Below are 20,541 nucleotides of genomic sequence, written 5' to 3' on the forward strand. Positions count from 1 at the left end.
GTTTTCTATATCCTGTGGTTCTATTTTGGTAGGTCACTTTTGTCTAGAAATTTGTCCACTGCTGGATTTTCTAATTTATTGGAGTGCAAATTTTCAAAGTAGTCCCTAATGATGATCTGGATTTCAGTATATCTGGAAGTCATCTCTGATTTTATTAATTTGGGTCTTCTTTCTTTCTTTTGGTTTGCTTGGTTAAGTATTTATCAATCTTTATCTTTTCAAAGAACCAACTTGTCAATATATTGATCCTTTGTATTATTTTTTTTACTCTCTATTTCATTAGTTTCATCTCTAATCTTTAATTCAGATTTCTAATTTGCAAAGTATGTAGCCAACAGAGCAATGTTCAAACATTACCAATGTGTTTTTCTTTAAAATGTTAACTCTAAACATTGTTAGAAAATTAAATTTACAGACTACATAGTCAACTGATGAAATCTGCCCAAGTCAGACTATTGTGAGGTTTCCTACTTTATATAATGGTGTAAAATATTCAATACCAAACCTTCCTTCTGCTTTATGCAGGTAACATTTTTTAGCTATTTTAGCTTGTATGCACCATAATTATATACATTTGTCAGCAGTAGATCTTTTCTAAAGAAATTCTTCTTTTGCCTTTATTAAAAGTAATTCCAAATAGAAGAGTTTTAAGTGAAGATTATTATATGTGCAATAAAGAACTATAAATATTAGGCCACAATTTATGTGTGGCTTTTGGTTCAAATCAACCTGTGCAATAGTATAGAAAGCAGGGAAATTTCTGACAAGGTCATTAGTAAGGTGAAACTGCATACCTGTGTGCCATCTCTGTTCAACAGCAATGCTTTTACATTGTCTGTGTGCCCTTTAAGCTTCATTAGTTTTGCACATGTTCTTGGATCCCATACCCTTAAAACCTGTGAATTTTAAGAGAATATTACACAAACTGAGTATATACATAATCAAATTTAAATAATTGATGACTTTTTAAATATGACCTTTAAATTCTGAGAAGGAAATACTGCTTTAGCCAATAACTGCTAAGGCTCCTAACCTTAGGAAAGCCTTTCTTATGTCAGAAATTACACAACCTCCCCACACACTTTACCACATACATAGTAGTCATACAGTTATGTACTCATTTATTCAAATAACACCTTTCTTTTAGTATCCTCAAGGCAAAACCACTAACCAAATATTTAATAATTACATAGATCAAAATATTTTGATTTGTTTTCTTATGTTCAAACATACTCTTTAATCTTCCCTTACCTTCTCTGTGGACCCCGATACAATGATTGTTCCCAGTTGATTCATGGCAAGGCTATAAATGGAATCTTTGTTCCCACTTAAAGAAGAAGCTATTGAGGACAAATGGAATTAAATGTTAACAAAAAATCATCAGCTGTTTAGTTATTAGTCAGCAAAAAATTATAAGTCTGATTATTCAGTTTAGAGAATCTTATCTTTATGAGTACTTTAAGGAAAAGAAATCCACCAACAATGGAGATAATTCTAAACCATAGTATTATTATCAAAGTTCATATCTTTCCCAGATTTGAATGTACATAAATGCTCAATTAGCACTCAATAAATATTTAGCTCAATAAATATTGGCTAAATTGAATTGCACTATTATTTAAAAACCATCCACATAAAGAATGCATTTTCAAAGATATACACGTGCCAGTATATGGAAAAAATGCCCAAACTCACTATTATTCAAGGAAATGCAAATCAAAACAAAATACCATTTTCATATACCAATTTAGACAAAAAACAAAGGTAGTGCTTAATGGCAAGAATCATGTTAAATGCCCTTTGATTCAGAACTCAGTATTACCAAAGTGAAAATAGTTGCATATAAAATTATCTATACAGTATGATCATAATCCTTCAATAAATAAACATACTGAGAAGTGATCAGTAATAGAGTTAGTACATGTGAAGTGTTTAGAAAAATGCCTACTTGTAAGTATTCAATAAATGTTAACTAGTGTTAGTATTATTTCTATAATCTTAAAAAAACTTGTGATATCATCTCTAAAGAGTTCTAAGAAAGACATATCAATAATAGCAGAAGCTGTATCCACTAAGCCTAGTCTCTGACTTAGTAACAATCTTCTTTCTATTGCTTTGTTTCCTCCTCTTTAGTGTCTCTTTGAGAAAGGCCTCACATACAGACAGAGCCCAATGACAGGACAGGCCCCAGCAGGGTCTAGCTTCTCAATCACTGAGAAGGTATACAGGTGAAAAAAAATCAAGGGTAATAAGAGAAACATAGAGTTTATATATTTCCTGGTTGGTAAAACGATATTCAAGGAATTATATGTACCAATCTCTCAACTTGCCCTTCTTGGCATATACTAGGTTACATTAGAATAATTTTGGCTAAGTCACTGTGAGCACTCCACTGATTCATGACAAGTTGGACCTGTAATATGGAGTTCCAGATAGTCCGAGTCCATGTCTTGAACATAGTTCTTCCAGTCCAAGCTATGTTAAAAATGTGCTCCTACAAGTCCCCTCTGACATCTGCCCTAGAGGGCTCTAGGAGGTTGGGTCAAGTGTGATGTTGAATTTCAAATCCAGATTTGCATAAGTCTAAGGTGACAACCTGAGATCTATTATTTGATTAAATTGCCGCACTATTAAACTGTTGTGAATATCTCTGAATTACCTCTAAAACAATCCTATCCTCCCTGGGCTCTTCTGAAATAGGCTAGATTCTTTAGGGCTACTCTGAAATGGTCTTCTCGACTGGCACTGGAAACATTTTTTTTTTTTCCTGTTTCTTTCCCCCTGTACTTTCCATTTTGGCCGTTAACTCAAAAGCTCTTAATATATGGTAATACTTTTAAATCAGAAAACTGACTATTTTGTCAGGAAATCACCATCTCCTTCAAAAAATACCTGTGGGTCTAAGCCAGGCAATCCTGTGGGATACAAAGTAGTGATAAAACAGATTTTTCTACCCTGCAGGGACTTACACTTTAGCTAGGGAGCTAAGACATGCACATGTACAAAAAATAACCAGGTTACACCTGGAGAAGTTACCATGTTTAGACTGCAGTGAGGAACTATCTCCTTGTTGCTCAATCATACTCTTGGGGGCTAGAACGCTGTAGGTAGAACCACTCTCAAAATATGAACCACTGTCTCGATGCAAACCTATCAAAGATGTTTTATAAACCATTCTTTATTTATGTCAACTCAGATCACTTTCAAAGAAATTTTTTTCAAACACCTTACTTGTGACAGTGTTATTTGAGGCAGTCAATGCTGTTAGAGTATTCACATCCCAAAGGAATATTTGTCTGTCCAACCCAGCTGATGCTACCAGTTCCTTATCCTTGGCATATGCTAATGCCTTTACATAATCCTGTAACAGAACAGACATACTATGATCTACTCTGTAGATCAATTAAAAAATGAGCCAAAGTGCTAAGATTTCAATATTACACTGAAGATACTGAGAACTGTTAGCTGTTTTACCTTATGCGTTCTTAATGTTGACATGCAAAATCCCTTATGTGCGTTCCATACTTTTACTGTCGTGTCAGAAGACGCAGATATTACTAGAAGAGCCAAAGAATTAGCAAAACCCTTAGTAGTATGATTTATAATAACTTTAAAACTTATCTTAAAACAAAGTAACATTATTTCAAACTAATGTTCACACTCATACACTCTTCAAAGATCTCTCTAGAACTTATTAGATATTGTTACATACACATCCAAATTTTTAATAGGGCAAACTTTCCTAATGTTCCAGGTGAACACCCAACTAATTTGACAGAGAAAAATTTCTCTCAGACTGCAAAACCAAGAAATGGATCCTACCAAAATAAAAACAAAAGGAGGTATCAAAAAGACTAAAAGGGAAAAAAATGTGTGTATTGTATGAATCTACTGCTATACAGCTGAGATGCAAGTAAAACTAATGTATGGTTCAGAAGACAGGACAGAGTTTACCTTGGGGCAAGACACAATGACTGAAACGGTGACACAAACAGGCTCCTGGCAATTTTCTGTTTCTTGAATTATATTAAGTTGTAATCTCAAGGTATGTATACTTTTTTGTATGTATTTTAGACTTTAATAAAATAGTTTATATAAAAATATATCAAATTGAATTAAAAACTTTTGAAAGCTCAATAATCCAAAGAAATACTTACATGTTTTCCCATTACAACAGAGTACAATGTCGTTTACCCAATCAGTATGGTGTTCCATAGATGCTATATATGGATCTTGCTGAATTAAAAGAAAAATTGTAAGAGTTTATATCAGAGAATGAAATAATTAAAAATTCTAGATCTGTTCAGATTTTTCAATTAATGTAACATCGATCTAAGGTCTTAAAACTGACAACTGAATTCAGAATAAAATTTTACAAACAGGCGATGCTTTCAGAAACAGAAGAAAACTCTTTTGTTTTAGGACATTTACCAGTAACAAAAGGTACATTTCCAGCATAAATAATTAATTGTTATGCCTTATGATGGTGAAGGCCATGCTCTGGGCTAGGCACTGTGCGTGATGCAGAGTGTTGCAGGAAGGGGTTTGCTTCCGCAGGCTGGGGAAATCTTAACTCTGGTGGTGAAGGCTCACAGCAGCCAGCAGGGGCAGAAATGAGTGTGAGGAGCATGGTGAGGAGTCTGGTCTGCTGGCAAAGGGAGACACACACTTCTGCTTTCTCCTCCTGCTGTTTTTATCTTTTGAGTTTTAAATGTTTTCTACAGTCCTTCACAGAAGAAAGACTGAGCAAGTTCATGTCACCATTCCAGTTCAGTAACTGGAGACTCTCTTGTTCCCCTCATCTGGCTTAATTACCAGGAGAGGACTTCTAAAGACCAGTATTTAATTACATCCCATACCCAAAACAGGCAACTTTGAGACATTTCATGGGCCAAACCAAACCAAAACAACAACAACAAAAACCCCACTCTCTTCATGTATGAAAAATGATGGTACTTAAACTGTCATAAAAGGATGACTAGAAAAAGATGTTTGAGGGCAAGTCAAGAAGATTTCCAGATTATTCCACATTAGTTTTCCTTACTTTGTTTGAAATACTGTGAATTCCCAGAAAGGAGACATCTCAATTTAAATATAAGTGCATTTAAAAGCTAAACATAAATAGTTTTCTGACTTTTGACACAGGGTCACCACTGCTTCCACTGGCTAAAGAATTCAGAGCCTGCTGGACTGAAGTCCATTTAGAGAGACCTCATCTAGCAACTCTACTAGCTAGTAGATCTTTTTCAACACTGAATATCAGACTTGTAGAGCTTGCTAAAGATAGACTTTTAAAAATATGAAGTCTAGAATCAAGGTTTTGAAGTAAGGCTGGGTTCTCATTCTCTGCCACTTACTAGCCATTTAACCATGGCTTTTTCTGACACTGTTTTCTCACCTATAAAGATGAATCCTAAGAGCTGACATGAGAGATTGCTGTGAGAATTAAAATCATGGTAGATATAAGTGCCAAGAGTGTCTGGCACATAGTTAAGAACTCAGGAAATGTTCCTTTTCCTTCCTTGGTCTTCTTTTCTATGTCATTCACAATACGGGTATTTAAATAAAATACCAAAAGAATTCCATCATGTTTGATGTGGGATTATTTTTCCATATATTTAAATTCTGTTCCCTGTTTAAGAAAGCAGACTTTAAAACTCCTGAAGGAGTTTTAAACTATGCTGTCCTCATAGTTTCATACCAACCTTATATAATGTAATGGGGTGCTGCAGGTTTTGTGGGAACCCTATTCACCTCAAATGAAGAAAATCAAATATTTGTTCAAAATTGCTTACAAATAATGTGAAAGCATACCTAATCCTTTCTTTTTTATTTTTTTAAAAAGTATGGTTGCAAGGAGACTTTTGGGGGTCATATTCTAAAGCAGAAAAACCGCTGGAAGTAATCACTCCCTATCAGTCAATATCATTGGTCCTTTGTGGTAAAGAGTTCTTAAACAAAACCTGGTTTATGGAATCCTTGCCTTAGCTAAAACACTTGTGAAATTCTCGTGGGGGTAATTTTTCTCAGAGGCTTACAGAATTCTGGTTTCAATGTCTTAATATAGAGTGTACTAAAAAATTCAGTGCTTAGAGATTAAATCAGAAACTGAAAAAAGGCATCACATAAGACAGGAAAAAGCAACCAAAATTTACAAATTTATAGATTTTTAAATGTAAACTTAATCTTTGCCTTACCTTGTGCTGATTGACACTCCATATTCTTATGATAGAGTCTCGCCCAGCTGTGAAAAGTCTATTTAGTGCTGGATCCAACTGTAGGGCATTGACTCCATTCCGATTGTACTTCTCTACTTCATCCCGAATAACATAGGAAACCTGATAAATACATCAACAGATGCTTTTTATGATGTTATAAGCCATGCAATAAAAAGATGTAGTCTACTAGTAGCCAATTAATAATAAAACTTATTTTTCAAGCCAATAAAATTTTTATTTTTATTTTACTCTAAAGATTAAAGGGCTAAAAAGAGAAGTTAACCTAGACCAAGATGATTAAGTTTGCCCTAAACTACTGCTTCCTAATTGGACTCTCCTTCTACTCCTTTGCCTTTAATTCATTTTCACAAAGCAGATAGGGTAATCTTTTGGAAATGTAAATTGGAATGCAACCCATCTGGGTTCAAAAAACATCTAGCTGCTTACTGCTGAACTCGTGATTTGATGTAAATCCTTACCATAGCCTCAAGAGCCTTGTTCGCCTTCCCTGCTCTCATTTTTGTTCTAGGTCCTTGTGCACACAGGGCCTCCAGACTACTGCACATGCTGGCCCCATTTGGAAGTTCTCCCTCCTACTTGTCAGACTATCTCCTATTACAGTCTTCGGGTTTCTCTTTAAATGATATGCTTCCTCAAAAAAGCCTTTCATAATTTGACAAGCAGAATGCCATCTCAAGTTCTGAGTTCCTATAATAAACTCAACTTTTCCTTCAGGATGCTTTTTCCTACTTCATTTTCCCTTGGTGACCTCTATTTCTTGGGAAAACATGTGAGAATCAACCCAAAAGAATTATAACTAAGAAAAAGTCAATACACTGGCTGGTAGTCCAAAGCAAAACTTTTCCAATGTAATAACTATTTCAAAATACAAGGGCAGGGGGAGGGAGAGACCTAATTATAAAAGCAACAAGATAAATACCTATAAATACATTTTTAAAAAATATTTATTTTTTAGTCACACAATACCTTTATTTCACTTATTTATTTTTTATGTGGTGCTGAGTATCGAACCCAGGGTCTCGCACGTGCGAGGCAAGCGCTCTACTGCTGAGCCACAACCCCAGCCCCGTAGAAATACATTTTACAAGAAAACACATAACTGATAGGAAATGGTACAAAAGAGAAAAATCAAATAGAGAAAACATGTAATACTACAGAACAGAAAGATTCAAAATTGGCAATTCATGCCTAAATTTGTAAATTTAACCCAATGTTGTTTAGAATAGCATTAAATTCTTTCTAGAAGTGCTCTAACACTGAGCCACAACCCCAGTTCCTACTTTAAAGATCTTAACAAAAAGTTGAAATTTAATAACATAGTCATTCAAGTAATTTTAAAGGCAGGTGAATATTTACATAGTCTGTAGATATAGAAGGCTCTTCCAACATGAAAAGAAAGATGGTAATGATTTGACCAAATACAAGTCAAACCTTTTGTAAGTATAAGAATGTTTAAAGCAGTATTCACAATGGCCAAAAAGTGAAAACAATCCAAGTGACCATTAACTGACAAATGGATAAACAAAATGGAATTTATCCTTCAGAAGGGCTAAGATTGCATACACAAATAATTACTAAGATATTTTCTTAACTTGGTCTTTTGGAAACAAGCAACTGCAACTGAAATCTACTCAAATTCTTGAGAATTTAACAACAACAACAACAAAAAAAACCACAAATGTAAGTCATTATTTTCTCATTTTTTAGAAAATTTAACATAAGAATACAAGGATATCTAACAGAACTGAAAGGCAGAAAATACAGCCAATCACTCAAGGGGCATTTTTAAAATAAAATCATAGCACTTCTCTGTTGAAACCTTTTAACAATTTTCCACAGATTTCAAGTCCAAACTCCTTCAATGCTTTGGTTCTAACCCTGCATCCCTTATATTCACCTGAGACTAACCTCTCAGTTTCTTTCACGTTAGTGACCCTAAATTCTTTATGTTCCTCAAACACATCCAGCTCTGAACTCATCCTCCTCAGGACCTTCTCATTTACTGAAGATTCCTCAACCTTCCAACCCCACTGGGATACCCAGTTTTTATCTCTTCTGGCTTGCCTTCACCCTTTCTGTCTTAGATAGATCACCTCTGAAAGGCCTTCCCTGATCTCATTTCCCTTGACACCAATATCCTACTTATTTCACAGTTTTTAGCACACTCCGGTTATTTCTTTTTTATTATCTCTTCCTATATTAGAATAAGCTCTGAGTGGCAAGGACCTTGTCTGCCTTGCTCCTCCTACCACTCTATCTCCACTGTGCCTGGCATACAATAGGCAAATATATTGGAAATCTGTTGGAAAGCCACTAGGAACCAAGGTGACTTCAATGTCAAGTTCTGCCTCTTAATCCTTCTCTGAGCACCATGCCAAATTCAGTCCCTTCTCACTCTCTCTCTCTGGAACACGAAGCCCACTTGTCTGGAACACATTTCCTTTAACTGAGACTATGTAGTATATATGAATCTTAATTTTCTGATTTCTAGGAGATTATCTGACTGAACCAGTAGGCAAGGGTTGGAGGATAACATAATTATTGGGGCTGTCATTTCAGGTGGAGAGTAATTCTTAGCAAAACAAATTCTGGGATGACATCTTCATGTATCTACAATGGATGTGTTATTAAAAATGTAAACGAATTAGAAGTATCCTAGTTGAAAAAATTTTGGCACACATACCTATAAAATAGTGTTATTCAATTGTTAAAAATGTTGATGTAGATCTAGCCTGACACAGGAAGATAGTATATTTTAAGTGAATTATGATGATTCAACACATCATGTATAATAATCATTATTGTGATAGTGTTTCAAAATATTAAACACATAATATATTTTGAAATAAATACCAGCAGTTATTCCTGAGTGATAGGATTATGGTGATTTTTTCCCCCACTCAGTCATGACTATTTATGTGGCTTAAATGTTTTATAATGGACACACATTATTTTATTTTAAAAATTTATATTCTATTATCAAAGTAATTCTTGCCTGTATTTAGAAAGTCAAACACTATTAAAACATTGCAAAGAAAAATAATCTCCCTACTGCCTGAGAGTACCCAGTCTTCATTCATCCCTAAATGGAACTAATTTTAACTCTTGGTTGTTTCTACTGGAGGGTTACAGCATTTCCCTAAATATTATGCTACAACTCCAGCAAATTCATTTTAGACATTCCCAATTTACTCATTTTATTATAAAGATTAGGATATAAAACCACCTTTGATATTTCTTGTCTATTCTTTTTATATAGATACATTATTATCGGCTGAGTAAATAATCAGTACTACATTGTTGTAACTTCATCAGGCTTTCAGTTGACTAACCAAGTACTATATTATGAATATCTTCCTTCCTCAAAGATCCTTTTCTTTTTCTTTTTTTTAAAGAGAGAGTGAGAGAGGAGAGAGAGAGGGGGGGGAATTTTTAAAAAATATTTATTTATTTTTTTTTAGTTTTCGGCGGACACAACACGCTACCTCTTGAGCCACATCCCCAGCCCAGATCCTTTTGTTTTCCCTAAAGTTCTTTATTTTTCTCCTTCAATGTTTTCTTCTACTTTAAATTAGATTTTCTTCAACTGCTGCACCATGGAACTCACCTACCCCTTTGGTCTCATAAAGCTCCCTCAGTCCTCCGTCTCCTCACTGTACTCTGGGGTGGTTACCACATGGGTTGCTGGCACAGTGTGTGCCACCTTTGCTGCCTTCTTATACTGCTTTTCTGGGGTAGAGTCACAATTTCCAGAATTTTGATTTCACCTTGTTCATTCCCCAGTTTTGCTGAAGTACTTCCTTAGGATCTTAAGAAAATAACATGAAAGGCCTGGCACAGTGGCTCAGGCCTGTAAGAACAGCTGTTTGGGAAGCTGAGGCAGGAGGATCCAAGTTTGAGGTCAGCCTGGGCAACCTGAGATTCTGTCTCAAAATAAAACAACATGTACACTTAGAAAAATGAGAAATTACATCCCATCTATGTATGATATTTCAAAGTGCATAAATGCATTCTACTGTCATGTATAACTAATTAAAACAAATTTAAAAATTAAGAAAAAAAGATATCTTGTTAATATCATTGCCTCTTAAAATGAAGACATTTATATTTTTGGTGGTTTAAGAGTTCTCCATTTTAATTTGAGAATGTTTCTGTTTAGATGATAAAACAAAACTTTTTATGTAATAAAACATTTTATTCTTGAAAAACAAACAAATAAATAAATAAGACAAAAAGAACTGAGGCTGTAGCTCAGTGGTAGAATGCTCTCCTACCCTGTGTGAGGTCCTGGATTTAATCCTTAGCATTGCCAACAAAACAAAACAAAACATTCTCTCAGCTTTTGAAGATGTTGCTCTAACTTCCTCTAGCATCCACTACTGCCAATGAATTCAATGCCGTTTTGTTTTATCCAACTTTAATATGACCTCATTTTCAGACTCTTCTGGACACCCTCTCCCTAAACTTTTAGGCTCTTCCCTTTTATTCCCTTTATATTTCTTCATTTAGTCTTTTTATCACTAATTTTGCTATGTAATTAGAAAGCCCTTTCAACGTGGAAGCTTGTAGTACTTCATGTCCGGTCTGCTTTCTTTGTTCTTTCTTGAAATCCCATCAGTTGTATGCTAAAACTTTCAAACTGATCTTCCATCTTTTAGGCATTCTATATTATCTATCTTTGTCCTTTATTTACTTTTGTAAGACTTTCTCTATCATTTTATAACTACTATTTTTAATGTAGTATGATAAAAATAGAAATAATATATCTGATAAGGAAATAGTTATATAAATTACCTCATGTGGTTATTAAAGAATGAAGACAAACTATATACACTGATATATTCCAAGACATTTCACATTAAAAACTCATTTAAAAAATCTGGATATAGAAAGAGGAAAAACATAATTTAATTTTTTCAACTAATATTGATTAAGTGCTCCCCAGTTTTCAGGCACTATTTTAAAATCTGAGAATACAGTGTGTTCTAATGAGGGAAAGATCGAACTAGAAATGACAGCAAGTCAAGTGAAATTTTTCTCCCCAAGATACAGGCAAGCTTTTGCAAGCAGAAGGGATGAAATAAATAAATAAATAAATAAAACAAAAGTAGAATCGGTCTGAGAAACAACAACCTGGTGAACAAGGTCATAGAAAAGCTTCATTGAGACAAAGTCAAGAGTGTAGGTTAGCAATTGAATGTAAATTAATAGACAAGCAAAAGAAGTCTAGTAGAGCAGAAGAATGGGAGATGAGAGGGAGGACAGGAAGAAAAAGTGTTGGGGGGAATCATTAACTGAAATCAATTTCCATTCATGTATGAGTTTGTTGGGAACTATCACATGTAACTCTAATTTCTTTTTAAAAAGAGTACATTTTAATAGTGCACTTTAATACTTTAAACAAAGTAGCAAATAAACAAAATATTGATAGCTGGGAGGCACTGCTGCACCCCTGCCCCAAGGGCACAGCTTAAAGCAGAGATAAGAACTTATATCCAACCATCATGATTTACTTAAAAAAATGGGGAAGTGTACTAAGTGAGCTTTGCAATGGGATGGGAAGCCAGGTCATCAGTAGGAAATATACATTTGGAAGAACCAGTTAAAGGGACTGACAGGCAAAAAAATAATCGATTAGCCCCCAGGTAACAAGTATCCAGTTAAGTTACAAAAACGTAAATATTCGTATCTGGCTCAGTAAGCAAATTTTTTAACCTTTATTTTTTATTTATTTGTTTTTTATGTGGTGCTGAGGATTGAATCCACTGAATCCAGTGCCTCACCCATGCTAGGCAAGTACTCTACCACTGAGCCCCAGCCTGGGTAAGCACTCTTTAACTAATTTCTTCAACAATTATCTAGGACCTAAAACAAAGAAATCAGATGGGTGATCCATTGAACTTCATGTGATCTGTCTAAGCATCTCAAACTTAAATACCCTAGAGTTATTGGCAACCTGCCAGAGGGTAGAAACAGTCATGAGAAAAACATATCTCTTTCATCACCATTTTACTTAGAGGTAATCAGACTGATTTTCTATCATTATTGTAACAAATACCCATGCAGTGACTTTACACATACCCATTTATTATTTCAGTTCTGAGGGTCAAAAAGTCAAGGCTGGGCATAAGTGGGTCCTCTGTCAAGGGTCTCAGAAGCCCAAACTGATCAGGGCCAGCTTTTGACTAGAGGCTCTAGAAAAGAGCCTGCTTCCAAGCTCATCCTGGTTGGTTGAAATCAGTTCCTTAGGATTGCAGGCCTAAGGTCCCAGTTTTGTTTCCTTGCTGTCAGTTAAGGATCTGTTCATCTTTGCTCCTAGCAATTGTCCGCATTCCTTCTCATCCTTTCCACGTGGCCCAGGTGGAGGGTGGAATCCATCTCACACCTTAAAGCTCTCTTATGCCACATCTCACTGCCTTCTGCCTCCAGCTGGAGGAAGTCCTCTGCTTTTAAGGGCTCACAGGATAATCCTTCTATTTTAAGGTTTGGAACCTTATTACACATGCAAAGTCCTTTTGATCATGTAACTAACATATGTATAAGTTCCAAGGATTAGGAGCCCATTCTTTCTACCATAGCAACTAAACAATACAAAAACAAACACGCTTCATATACTATGGAATAAACAGAAAGTTCATTTTAAAAAAGGGAAACTTAAAACCATTTCAGGCTCGGAAATGAGAAGCTCTGGGTGATTTCCCTAGGCTCCTCTAGGGTGTACTTTATCTTCACTTGGATCTCTAATGATACCTTAATTGGAATTTGCCCCAAATCAAGCTCCTGAGAGTTCTCTCCAAACTACCATTCCTGAAGTCTCCTCCATCTCAGTTCATGGTTACTCCAACAAGTTGCTCAAGTTCAAAACACCTTGATGTCATCCTCACTTCTCTTTTATCTCAAAACCTGTCAGCAAGACTTGCTAGTTCTACCTTTGAGACTTATCCAGAGTTCAACTCCTTCTCATCACTGGCTGGAATCACTATCTCATGGCATCTGGATTTTTAAAAAGTCCTGCTAAGCCTATTAAAACACATGTACAGTAGTCCCCCTTATCCATGGCAGATGCATTCCAAGACCACCAGTGGATACCTAAAACCACAGTGGTATTAAATCCTATACATACCATGTTGTTTTTCCCTATATGTATCTATAAGGTTGTACTTTCAATTTTTCACTTAAAGGAAGCACTATGCAGCATCACTACTCTGGTCCTCTGGGGTCATTATAAAATAATGGATTATTTAACTAACACAAAATAAGGGTTATTTGAACATAAGCATTACAATAACACGAGGGTAGATTTGATGACCAAGATACTGATAACCTAGATGACTAACAAATGACTAATGGGTGGTTACTAATGGTATGAATACCTTGAACAAAGACACCTCTTGGGTTGCTGGGCTGGCATGAGATTTCATCATGCTACCTGAAATAGCAGATAATTTAAAACTTACAATTGTTTATTCCTGGTATTTTCCATTTAGTATTTTCAGACTGCACTTTAGCACAGCTAACAGTGGAAAATGAACTGCAGATATAGGAGGCGGGCATTACCATATATCACATTATTCATTTGCTCAAAATCCAACAACTGCTTCTCATCTCACTCAGGGCTCACTGCAAAGTGTAGGGCCCTACAAGATCTGACCTCCAACCACCTCTGGGATTTCATTTTCTGCTTCTCTTGTTTCACTTGCCCCAGGCCAACCACAACGTGTCTCTACTGATCAGAAACAGGCCAGCATTCACCTCAGGACCTTTGCATTTGATAATCTCACTGGAATGCTCTTCTCCCAGAAGGTGGTGTTGCTATATCATTCTCTCATTTTTCTCCTTTCCTTCAGACCCTTACTGAAAAGTTGGCTTCTCAAACAAGGCCTTCTCTCCCCACCATAAATAAAAATTTCATTTCCCCCTCTTCCACTGCTAATCACTATCTAACCATTTTCAAATCTTTAAAGCCAACTTCCTTCCAGTATTTTATTGTGAAAAATTTAAAATACAAAAATAGAAAGAATCACACAATTAAATTTAGCATATATATCCACCACACATATTCTTCAATTAACAGTCTACATTTGTTTTAACACATCCATCCATTTGATTCATCATATTTTTGATGCCTTTGAAAATAAGCTGTATATCATCAACACTTAAGACTCTAGCACATGCAAATCATTTTTTGAGAGCGGTTAAGGGGCTTGACCACTAAGCCACATCCCCAGCCCTATTTTCTGTATTTTATTTTAGAGACAGGGTCTGACTGAGTTGCCCTGTGCCTTGCTTTTGCTGAGACTGGCCTTGAACTCGAAATCCTACTGCCTCAGTCTCCCCAGCTGCTGGAATTACAGGTGTGTGCCACCACGCCCAGCATTGCTTATCATTTTTAAGGTAAAATTACAGAGTGAAATGTGCCATAGATAGTTATGACAAATGAACATACCTATATAAGCCCTTTCAAAGACACATACAACATTATCACGAAAAAAAGTTCCTTCATTTTCTTCCCAATCTGCATACTCCATTCCTAGGCAATCTAGATCTATTTTCATCACAGACTAGTTTTGCCTGTTCTTACAATGTCTTATTAATGGAATTGCACAGCTCTCATTTAAGGCTACTTTTGGCTATCAGGTGTATTTAGCCCATTCCAAGAAAAACTGGCCAAATATAAATAATTCCCATATGTGTTTTTCCTGTCCAATCTTATGGGCCATGATCTTCTGCTTGTACCTATATTTCAGTTGATTTTTTAAAGTATTTTAAAAAGTAGTCTTGCAAATAAAATAGGACACCTTCTAACATTTCTTCTAAACCAGGGGTTAGGTAAAACCTGCCTGTTTGACAAACCCAGGCCAAGTCCTATTTTTGTAAACTAGCATTATTGGAACACAGCCATGCCTATTCATTTTGGTACCATCTACGCTGGTTTCAAATTATAATGGCACAGTTGAACATTTATGACATAGAGTTGACTCCTTAAAATATGATTAGCCTGAAAGGCCTAAAACATTTACTTTCTGCCAGTGATTTTAGAGCCTGAGGCAGGAGGACTGCAAGTTCAAGGCCAGCCTCAGCAACTTAGTGAGGCCCTAACTACTAAGTAAGACCCAGTCTCAAATTAATAAAAAGGCAGGGACAGAGGTGGGGGGGGGGGATGGGGGAATACAGTTCAGTTGTAAAGCACCCTAGAGTTCAACCCCTAGTACCAAAATAACAAGAGCAAATCATTTACCATCTGGATCCTTTCAGAAAGTTTGCGGATTCCTGTTCTAAGGCGTCATATCACTATCAAATTTTTATTAACCATCCTAAATAAAAAGTAATTCAACTTCAGTCCAGTGAGGTGGCACACACCTGTAATCCCAGTGACTAGGAAGGCTGAGGCAGGAGGATCACAAATTCCAGGCCAGCCTTAATAACTTAGTGAACCTCTGTCTCAAAATAAAAACATAAAGGCCTGGGGATGTAGCTCAGTGGTAAAGTATCCCCCCCCCCCCCTTTCAATTCCCAGTGCCAAAAAAGCATTTCACTTTAGATATTTGGAAGGGCTTCTCCTCAAAAAGCCAGGATTTGGCATCATTCTACTTCCTTGAAAAAAAAGTCTCCAAGACTAAACAACCAACCCAGAGCTGGGACTGAGAATGAGGAGCGAAGGCCACACTGAGCTCTAAACAAATACTGGTGGAACAGACATTTGTTCACTGCTTATCCATTACACGCTTATCCATTACACACTTATCCATTACACACTTCTGCCTCCAAGATTTCCCTCAAAGCAAGCAAATTCTGAACGATCTTGTATAGGGTCTATCTAAGAGACTCTTGTTATACTGGATAATGTGAAAGTACGTGAGATCTGAAATGGTTGCGCCCACCATGCCACAAGAGGGAAGGGCTAAAGCTAAAGAGTTTGAGAATAGGAGAGGAAAACTTGCATAGAGTCCAATGGTGACGACTTTACATCACTTCTTAGGGTACAGTCACAGTTGGCCTACTGGATCAGGGTTTGCATGAAACTAGCACTACCTCTTAATACATATCCTTTATTATGTGAGATCAGTTAAGATAGATTTGGAATAATTTCCAACCAAAAGAATCCTTCTGTTACAAAAGGCTAAGTACTCATATTCTTGAATCATCTTGGAGTACTAGGGTATGGTTGTTGCTCCTAACTCAGGAATATTAGTGATCCAGTCTAATTTTTTCCCCAAGAATTCTGAAGCAAGTGAAGGAAGAGGCCATAATAGGAGGAAAAATGGAGACAAAGAGGGCTAATCAACGGACTGGATTGCTGGAAAACCATAACAGTAAGGCACTAGAGGGAGTGAAAAGACCTGCTTTTGGTATCTTCCATCAGATATCTGAATTCACATATTTGATTGATCATGTTTCTAGCAATCACATTTCCATCCCTCCTCTCAAATACCTTCAATTTCTTTAGCAGTTGAAGATGGCAGGGCATGTACTCATTTTTAATTTTGTCTATAATTAATAAGCAGTATGTTTGGATTCCTCTCCACTGATTCTTTAGCAATATTATAAGTCTCAAGGGTTCTTTTTGGCCTGTAACTCAACAACGGAGTTCTGGGCTACTCTCTCTTGGTCCAAGACACAGATAGCAAAGGGGCATAATAGATTTACATTTCCAAGTACCCATATACTTTTCACAAAACAAAGATCTCTTAAGTTGAAAAATATGTAAAGATGCATAAAATAAAAGCTATCCCATGTCCTGTCTTATTCATAATAACATAGGCTAACCCCAAAGAAATAATCACTGTTGATAACCATCCTGATTCTAAAAATGCCATTATTTCCTTTGTGGAAATGGGATCATACTATGTTGACTTGCTCATTTGACTTCTGGACATATTTTAATTAAATGGCTCTGGCTGATCTTTTTAACAATTGCAAAATAATTCTCTATATTCATGTCATAATTTGACAACTGCAGACATTTAGCTTCCAATGATGAATATTTAGTTTTGTTTTTCACAATGACAATGTTCCTACAATACACACTCTTGCCTAATTACAGACAGATTAAACATATGTACTAATGTAGAATAAAAGAATTTTTAAATAAGAAATTGGGGGTCAAAGGAAATGTTTATTTAAAATCTTGGCAAAGCAAGATAGCAGTAAACACTATGGGTCCATTTATAGTAAAAACCCACAAAAGCCAGGTACATAAACAGGAAGAGGTAACAGACAGTGGTTCTCAATTAGCAGCAATTTTGTCTGCAAAGGGATGTTCGAAAATGTTTGAGACATTTCTGACTGCCATAATTGGTGAGGTGCTGCTACATCTAGTGGGTAGAAGCCAGAGGTGATACTAAACAACTTACAGCTCCCCTTATCCCTACACAAAAAAGAAAGGGCCAGCCTACAAAGCCAATAGGGCACAGGTTCAGAAACTGGTCTAAGATTATAGATCACACAGCCCACAGTAGCTTTCTTTGAAGAGTGGAGGCCAACTACAATTTATACTTTTGAACTGTTTGTGGGTTTTTATTGCAATGAACATGCACTAGTTCAAAAAACACTTCCATGCAAAATGAAGTTTGAGATGAAATCAATCTCTGTGGCTTCTAACATTGCTTTTATACTTTGGGGACAAATTCTGAAAGCTCCCTGAATCTTTTAAGTAGGCTAATCTTAGCTCTTTAAATGCTCTTGATGTGAAATGGTTTCAAGTCACTTCACCAATTTAATTGCTGTTGCTACTTAAGAACAAAGCGATGAACACTCTGATCAGTGAAGAGTAGAATTGTCACCTCCCTCAGTATACATGCACTGGCTCACATTCAGGTTATTAAAACACTGTTTTTCCACACGTGCTGCAGTTACTTTTCATCTTCCCCATGCTGCTCTATTACAGTCGTCTTTTTGCAAATCTCAACGCAAGAAACTGAGAGACCTGATTATCCTTCTTTCTCAGAGCATACTCCCCTAGGCTCTGAATACTATCAAACTACAATTTTGAGTTACTTTGTAGTCGGGATGAGACAATTTCACCGCTTGGCCTGGATGTTGGGATTACTTAAATCCTGTCATTAATGCACATAAAATTCAACTAACAGGGTAAGCTATATTCGATAGCTAATTTCACTCGAACAAAATCTGAGTGCTTAGGACACTGTACTAAGCAATAGGATCAATAAGACACATTACCTATTCAGAAGACTTTGTGGCCTATAACATTTTGCTCGGATTATTTTATTGAAGGATCCTTTAGTCCTCACTATCTACTAAAGACTCACTGATTTCAACTTGTAGAACAACACATACTGCTCTGTTTTATACAGAAAGCTTGGGTGCTACTGATTCCTATACCCTCTCAATTCTTTTCCCTCTTTGGGGCCAATCTAAGTGCCCTGTAAGTGTTTAGTACATAAATGTACCTTATCGCCATTATATACAATAAACCTGCAGGCATTCATCTGTAACAGGGCTTTTACTGCCTGTACTGCTGCAAATGCAAGGTAACAAAAACTCCTAAACATAGTTCAAACAAAAGTGAATTCGTGAGGACACAATGCGCACAAGGTACGGTGAGATAACTCTTCACTAATATATAATAAATTATAGAAACAAGAAAAAACGATTCGAGGATGCATACGGACAGGAAGATGCTAAGTAAGAAATTCAATTCCAAAACAACGAATATTGTAATTTCCCCAAGAACACTAGCAGACTCGCACTGCATTCCCACCTCACCCCTGGGGAAAGCTCCCACGTGCGGAATCCTCCGCAGAAACCCCGCAAGGCCAACCGCTACCTCGCCACGCCCCCGCACTGGCCGGGTAACTCTAACTCCTCTGCCGCCCACCTGCCGAGAAGCGCCAGGGGACATCCTCCAGGGGACCTGCCCGCGAAAGCAGACGCTTCGGAGAAAAGCAGGGGACAGGGGAGGCAGGTGGGCGGGGAACTAGCACCTCCCGACCCCGCACACACACTCCTATAGGGCAGACGACACCAGCCATCCCGGGCTCAGAACCCTTGCAGCGAGGATCTGGGAACTGGCCTCGCGGCCAAACGGCAGCCCCCCTCCCCTTCCTTTAGCCGTTAGCGCCACGGCCCCACCCCTCGTCGCGGGCCGCGTCCCGCCCCGCTCATCCCAAGCCACCACCCCAGCTGGCCGCGGCGTGGGGTATCTGCCCGCTGGAGGTGGGTCCGGACCGGCTGGCCGCGTTCAGAAGGCCGAGGAGCCGAGCTCCCATACCTGCACTTTCCTCCGCCCGGCCGTGTTCTGCCGGTGATGAGCCGCCATCTTGCATGTTGACACTCCTACGTAACTTCCGGAAGAGGCTCGGACCGGGCGGATGTCCCACCCCTTCCCGTTTAGCCAAGGGCGGTTGGTGGGGTCGAAGGTGTGCTAGTGGTAGGCTTCCCGGGTACTGGGCGTTGGTGTGGAATGTGGCCCTTTGGTGCTCTAGATGCACCTGAGAACAAAACGGTAGTGCGGGAATATGCAGATAGAGGTAGAGCCACTCGTTAGAGCAGAGGGAGCCGTTCTAAACTGGCTTCATGTGGGTGTGCCTAAACCTGGCCTTGCTTTGCGCCATTTTCCTAGTTCCTCTCCCAGAGGCCCCAGTGAGCTGAGGGACAGCATCGAAAGAATGGATAACACTTGTTCTCAGCTTTTGAGGCCTACGCCAGAACTCCTAGGCAACATGAAAAGCGTGACATCTTTGATGCTGATTCCTGTTCTCATTTGCATATCTGTTGTAAAATAAAATTTCTGGCTCCCTGACAGTGTCCTATGGTGGTAATGAGCCATGATCTTTAGAATATTCTCCAGTCAACCTCCCATACCTGAAGTTGTTCACATGAAAAGGGTTGAAGGTTGGGTATATAACTCAATTGGTAGAGTGCTTATCTTGCATGCATAAGGCCCTGGGTTCAATCCCCAGCACCACACACACATACAAACACAAAAACATGCAAAGGGTTGAAGTCCTAGGTCAGCGTTTGCCCTTTGGTAAGTCACATAATTTCTTTGACACCCCCAACTCACTAAGTTGATTTCTGTAAGACAGAAATAACAGTGCTTTTCTCACTAAACAGGAACGCATGGTAGCTCAGAAACTTAGGGATTTCTGAGCAAAATGTAAAGTTTTGACATCCTGGGGGGGAGGGAACAACCCACGTGCATATTAAGTAGAAAATTAAAAAAATAATTAGGAATTCTAGAAGGCTCCTCCTTTCAAATAAACCATGTTATTGTTAAATCTTGCACCAGAGTCCATCTTTCTTAGGCAAATTAATGAACTCTTCAGTTTCTTTACCTGTA

The 20,541-nt window shown here is 37.5% G+C and overlaps 1 protein-coding gene across 9 annotated transcripts in view; it reads right to left on the reverse strand.

The window, feature by feature from the left end:
* The window catches only part of WDR48 (WD repeat domain 48), a 43,990-nt gene extending 24,457 nt beyond the window's left edge, over positions 1–19,533 (reverse strand). For 5 of the 9 annotated variants that reach the window (XM_081286628.1, XM_081286632.1, XM_081286630.1 and 2 more), the window contains exons 1-8: positions 19,471–19,533; positions 6,198–6,338; positions 4,158–4,236; positions 3,475–3,557; positions 3,232–3,361; positions 3,037–3,150; positions 1,252–1,340; positions 795–896 (exon numbers count right to left, since the gene is read on the reverse strand). In XM_081286628.1, coding sequence (XP_081142754.1) covers positions 795–896; positions 1,252–1,340; positions 3,037–3,150; positions 3,232–3,361; positions 3,475–3,557; positions 4,158–4,236; positions 6,198–6,338; positions 19,471–19,518 — 786 coding nt within the window. In that variant the 5' untranslated portion in view covers positions 19,519–19,533. The remainder of the gene's footprint in view (positions 1–794; positions 897–1,251; positions 1,341–3,036; positions 3,151–3,231; positions 3,362–3,474; positions 3,558–4,157; positions 4,237–6,197; positions 6,339–19,470) is intronic. The other 4 variants (XM_081286634.1, XM_081286633.1, XM_081286631.1 and 1 more) reach the window with 2 other exon arrangements.
* Between the last annotated feature and the right edge of the window lie 1,008 nt (positions 19,534–20,541).

This window comes from Spermophilus citellus (genome assembly GCF_964194105.1).
Source record: "Spermophilus citellus genome assembly, chromosome: 3".
Taxonomy (NCBI): domain Eukaryota; kingdom Metazoa; phylum Chordata; class Mammalia; order Rodentia; family Sciuridae; genus Spermophilus; species Spermophilus citellus.